We start from the raw sequence: 5,808 nt of genomic DNA, 5'->3' as shown, positions 1-5,808 counted from the left end.
CGAGGCTTCTGTTCCTTGGAAGGAACTTCTCTTCTTTGGCGATGAGCGCCTAATTCTAATACAATAAAGGTCTATCAGTGCAAGTCAGCTGAACACCGCGGAAGCTTCCACTCTGAAGCTTCTGTTCCTTGAGGGAAAACTTCTCTTCTCAAGTCTTCATTTCTGAAGCATCAGTTCCTGTAAGGGAACTCTTCTCTTTTAGATTGCTTTGTTCCTGGCTTTCTTGTTCCTCATGGAATCTTCGCAAGACACTCAATTCTCCTAGTCATTGCAACTGATCACACACTCAAACAATCAACTCTTATTAGTTTGTAAATAAATTAGGTTGTGTCATCATCAAAATCATTAAGTCCAACAGAATGAAACCTGATTAATTAAGAGAGACTAATTAGATTAAGTAAGAGCGAATCCAATTTAAACTATCTTTTTAAAAATAAAAATAAAAAGACCATCCATTGCATTGTGAAATTACGGGCCTGTTCACATTTACTTAATTTCAGTTCAGTTTAGTTTAGTTCAGCTCCAATAATTAGTTCAATTTAGTTCAACTCCTAATTTTCCTCTCTCATAAAAAATTTAGTTCAACTTAGTTCACTTCAGTTCCAATCTGTTCAGTTCAGCTCAGTTAAGTAAATGTGAACAGACCCTATGGCTAGGTGAGTATAGTAAAGGTTTAAAATTCAAGATTTAGTTACCTTAGTCTTAACAAACATTTAAAGCTTGTTGAAACCTAAAAATTGGTGTAAGTACCAAATAATGTTTTATAAACGATGGAAATCGAAAAGGTATGTATTATGTACTCTCAATACTAAACTTATAGAAAGTAGGAACAATAATTGTATTCCCAACATCTGGATTTTTAAATAATAGGCTAATAACGCGTTTTCTGTGTGGCTGGTCATAATGTGTGGCGGGCTTATATGTACCAACTGGGTAACCATTGAACAAGTAACCTTAGACTAATCGAGTAATCCTTAATAGACTGAGTAACCCCAGTCTGATCGAGTAACCCTTAACCAAGTAACTCATGACCGAGTAACCGACCCTGACCACATGACGTGACCAACCACGTATGAAACTTTGTGATTAGCTAAACAACAATGTGGTAATCCTCTCTAAATCTAATAGCAAATGGTAACATAAAACTTTTTAGTGATAATCTTTCATATACAAATACGAATTTAATCTTTTTTTTTATTATTTTTTTATTTTTTTTACAATTTAAAAAAAAAATTAAATACCCCCTACCTACCTAATATTATTATACTTAATTCGATTTAATTGTCTAAAATAATGTATTGGTCAAGTATATATAATGTTTAAAAAACAAAATTAAGGGATTATCAAATTTTAGTTTTTGTATTGCATTGATTGGGTCAAATCTAACCGACACTAGCTTATTGGCAGGGAAAACTAGTGCACGATTAATTGATTAAATAAATTAATTAAATTTTAGCATATTGGCAGGTAAGATTATGGTTTGATCACCATATCTTCCTAATAGCTTAACGACAAGGTGGTGAAGGTAATCTGTCTCTATCACTCTATGACTAACTACTACGATTACAATAGAGAAGCAAATAGCCAGCCAAAAACTCAAATTAGAACAAAATCTTTCAGCCTAAGAATTTCCTATTGATCAAAATCATTTTGGATCAAACCTTATGTAAGATGTAAACTTAAGAAAAATTCATCACTTTAAAATCATAACAAAAAAAAATAAAATAAATGAGTAGCATCAAAGTGAAGAAATCAACCATGGTGTGCCCTGCTAAGGTGACTCCAAAAGGCAGTCTTTGGCTCTCAAAGATCGACATGATAATACGCACACCTTACTCACACACTAATGTTCTCTTATTCTATCCTCCCAACAATAATAAACCTTTTGATCCCAACATTTTCAAGGAGGCTCTTAGTAAAGCTCTAGTGCCATTCTACCCAATGGCAGGGAGGTTAAAATTTAACCATGAAAACGGAAGGTACGAGATCGATTGCAATGCTAAGGGGGCCTTATTTATCGATTGCAATGCAACCCGCCTCAAGTTAAGTTTCGGCACCTCGAGTATGAGCCATCCTTACCCCCTTTAATTCCAAAGGGCTTATCAGGTGATTATATACTTCTTATACTTTCTCCGTTTTTATTAGATATATCACTTTCTATGTTTAAAAGTTTCAATTTAGATATATCACTTTCCCTTTTAGTCACTCTCTCAATGATCGAATAGGTCATTAATATTTAATTGTTATAACTTTTAATGATTGATAATTAATGATATTATCGGTCAAAGTTTTACACTCATATACATGTACATGAAAAACATTTCACTAAAAAAGAATACAACACCCCTATTCCCATAAAATTGGAATTAAAATAATTAAAATATATTAATCTACAATGAAAAAGGAAAAATGATTAATCAATCATCACATAAAAGGAAAACTAACGACAATTACATAAAAGGAAAACTAACGACAATTAAAAATATTACTCGTAATAGTTAAAATTCAACATTGACATACGTGCCCATTTAAAGTGAAACACTTAAATAAGTATAAGTACATGACAAAAATTTCACTAAAAAAGACTACAACACCCCCTATTCCCATAAAATTGGAATCAAAAAAATTAAAATATATTAATCTATGGTGAAAAAGAAAGATGATTAATCAATCATCACATAAAAGGAAAACTAGTGATAATTAAAAGGCAAAAGATAACGAACGTTTCGGGGCGTTGGATAAGGTAGCTAAAAATAGAAATATTGAATTAAAATTAACATTAATTACACCGATCGACCCGTAATTTGGTCATGCTAAAATGCTAAATGCTTATCCAACGCCCTCGGAGCGTTCGTTAGCAAGATACTAATTAAATATATTAATAGTTAAATTTTCTCCATCGAAATTTGTGCCCATTATTAAAAGTGATGAAAGACTTAAATAAGTACTACATGAAAAAAATATAAAATTGAATTATTTTTATTTGTAAAAAAATATAAGGAACATGTAATATACCAATTAGTGTTAGGCCCGGGCATGTCCCGAATTACAACATTATTTCCATAAATCTGCATTTATATTTAATTATTGAATACATGTAATATGGTAATAGCTTTATGGCTAACACGTTGGAGTTTTAAACTTGAAATCATGGGTTCAAATTTTGTAAGAACCATGTTTTTAGACATGGAATAATCGCATTGAATGAGGAGATTGTTATTATGTGACACCTAAACTTCTTTCGAAATGGCGGAACGCCTTGAGAAGAGTGCCACGTGACACCTAAAATTCTTTAGAATTGCCTTTTAACATATAGTATAGATAGATATGGAGCATGTCACATAACTACAAGATACTAATATGTTTTATTTTAATGATTTTCTTAACACAATTTTAAGGTACGTGTCATATAGATATAAATAAAGTATATATATATATATATATATATATATATATATATATATATATATATATATATATATATATATATATATATTCAAAAAAAAAATTTGTGTACTTCGTTCTTAATTTTGTTTCCATAACATTCATTGTATGATCAGGTGAGGTGGTAGCAACAACCCAGTGTACCATTTATATCTCAGCAAGTTAACACCTTAAAATTACAAGTAAAATCTCAGCAAGAAGTAACAAATTACAAGCTAAGTACATTTGAGGTTCAAGCAGGGCATGTGTGGCGCAGTGTATGCATGGCGCGTGGATTAGCAAATGATCAAGACGTGAAACTTTACATCGTAGTAAACGGACGGTCAAGAATGAAAGAAATGGGACTACCAAAAGGTTATTGTGGTAATATCCATTTATATGCAACATGTTTAGAAAAGGCAGGAGATATCAAGTGCAAACCATTAAGGTACACCGCGTGTAAAATTCATGAGGGTCACAAACCATTAAGGGTCAAGAATGAAAGAAATGGGACTACCAAAAAATTTGATGACATTGAATATATAAAATCAGCCATTGATTATTTGAATCACGTCCTAATGTAATGGATATTGCTCGAGGGTCACAAACATCTACATGTCCTAATTTTGCAATAAACTCTTGGGCTAGTTTGCCTTTATATGAAGGTGACTTTGGATGGGGTGGACCCACATTTACGCGTATTAATGCAATCAAGTATGAAGGCAAATCTTACATTACACCAAGCTCAAATAGGGATGGTAGTTTTTCAGTCACCCTCAAGCTTTTCTCTACTCATAAGGAGGCTTTTAAGGAGTACTTCTACAACATTATTAGTAGCAAATATTGACCATTCTTGGAATAACACCTTTTATGGATGTAGGTTCATCCAAAAGTTTTTTTTTTTTTTTCAGAGCCACAAAGGTGGGGGGTGAGAATCGATCCCAGCCAGAATCTCCTAAAATTGAAAGAGAAGCTCTAACGACTTGAGCTATTCCTCACACTTGTGTGTGTGTGTGGGGGCTCATTTTAAGATTTTAAAGTGACCAAGTAATATAAAGTGAGTAAAATATATATGTGATGGGTACACTTTACAAACGTGTGTCACACTTGTGTGTGTGTGGGGGGCTCATTTTAAGATTTTAAAGTGACCAAGTAATATAAAGTGAGTAAAATATATATGTGATGGGTGCACTTTACAAACGTGTGTAAGTAAATTTTTATTCTTGGAAGGCTCTTGTATGATTTCTTTTATATATGCACAAGTTAAATGGTGTTAAATCTTGTTTATTGAAACATCAATCAAAGTTGTGTATTCCATTTCAAGTTGTTCGGGTTATGCTTACAAGTTTTTTTTTTTTTTTTTTTTTTTTTTTTTTTTTTTTTTTTTTTATTTTTATCATAAGCAGTATGTTAATTATTTTTTACAATTTTTTTTTGCTTTGCAAACTCTATTGAGATAGATTTTTGATTGGAATATGTCTTAGTTACGCTGATGCATTTGAAATCTCTTGCCTTTTTCTACAAAAAGTTATTATTTTAACCCCTAAATTGTGAAATTAAGGCCGGATGAGTACAGTGGAGCTTTAAAATTCATCAAGATTTAAAACCCATAGTCTTAACAAATAAATAATTAAAGCTTAGCTTGGTGAAACCTAAGACTATTGTAATCAAGAAAATTTATTTATCTAGTAATGTATTACTATGGAAATCGCAAAGGTACGTATTATTGTATTAATGTATTACTGTGGAAATCGCAAAGGTATGTATTAATGTATTATGTACTCTCAATACTAAACTGCTGAAAGTAGGAACAATTGTGTAGAACTAATAAGGGCAATTTTTGAGGCATACATACTTGGGATGGATGAGATTAGAATCCATGAATATTTTTTCACGCTATAATTGATATTATATTATGGGATCAATTCAATTAAAAATAATAATAAAATTATTTTAAAAAAAAAACTCAATAGTTGACGGCTTGAAGCCTATTACTTGTATTAGTTTTTTTTTTTTTTTTTTTCCTTTTTCTTATAGGTGGAAAGAGCAATATATTGATCATGATTCCTATATTTATTAAGAAATATCAACAAGTCCAACCAAGGTTAAAAGACCTTGAGGAAATGAACTCACACAAATTCTTTGGACACAACCATTAGTATCCCACGCAAATTCTTTGGGCACAACCATTAATTTCCTTTTACATGAGAGAAACTACAAACATTAAACGACTTAGCTAACAAGCGTACAACATCATAAAAAAACCATATATGGGGACTATGCATCCATGTGAAGAACCGTTTAAGGTGTTGATCACTGCCAAGGCATTACCCTCAGCTAAAGCCACACCCGCAAACCCCAATCATCTTTCGCAACCTGGCAGCC

General features: G+C 31.8%; 1 protein-coding gene across 1 annotated transcript; it reads left to right on the top strand.

Annotated features, from left to right (window-relative positions):
• The first annotated feature begins 1,448 nt into the window (after positions 1-1,448).
• LOC110713781 (anthranilate N-benzoyltransferase protein 2-like) lies at positions 1,449-4,777 on the top strand. Its single transcript, XM_021892225.1, has 3 exons — positions 1,449-2,079; positions 3,573-4,003; positions 4,048-4,777. Exons 1-3 carry the CDS (start codon positions 1,729-1,731, stop codon positions 4,268-4,270), a joined length of 1,005 nt encoding a protein of 334 aa, XP_021747917.1. The 5' UTR covers positions 1,449-1,728; the 3' UTR covers positions 4,271-4,777.
• Positions 4,778-5,808: the final 1,031 nt, after the last annotated feature.

The sequence above is a fragment of the Chenopodium quinoa genome, unplaced genomic scaffold (genome assembly GCF_001683475.1).
Source record: "Chenopodium quinoa cultivar QQ74 unplaced genomic scaffold, ASM168347v1, whole genome shotgun sequence".
In the NCBI taxonomy this organism is placed as follows: Eukaryota; Viridiplantae; Streptophyta; class Magnoliopsida; order Caryophyllales; family Amaranthaceae; genus Chenopodium; species Chenopodium quinoa.
Note: the sequence above shows the minus strand (reverse complement) of the source record. Positions and strands in the feature narration are given on the sequence as shown.

What these genes read in the sequence shown, in the direction of transcription:
- LOC110713781 (XM_021892225.1), top strand. Translation starts at nt 1,729, where the DNA reads ATGAGTAGCATCAAAGTGAAGAAATCAACCATGGTGTGCCCTGCTAAG. An exon ending in CGAGTATGAGCCATCCTTAC is followed by an intron (nt 2,080 to 3,572) that starts CCCCTTTAATTC and finishes GTGAGGTGGTAG; the next exon opens with CAACAACCCAGTGTACCATT. An exon ending in TATTTGAATCACGTCCTAAT is followed by an intron (nt 4,004 to 4,047) that starts GTAATGGATATT and finishes TACATGTCCTAA; the next exon opens with TTTTGCAATAAACTCTTGGG.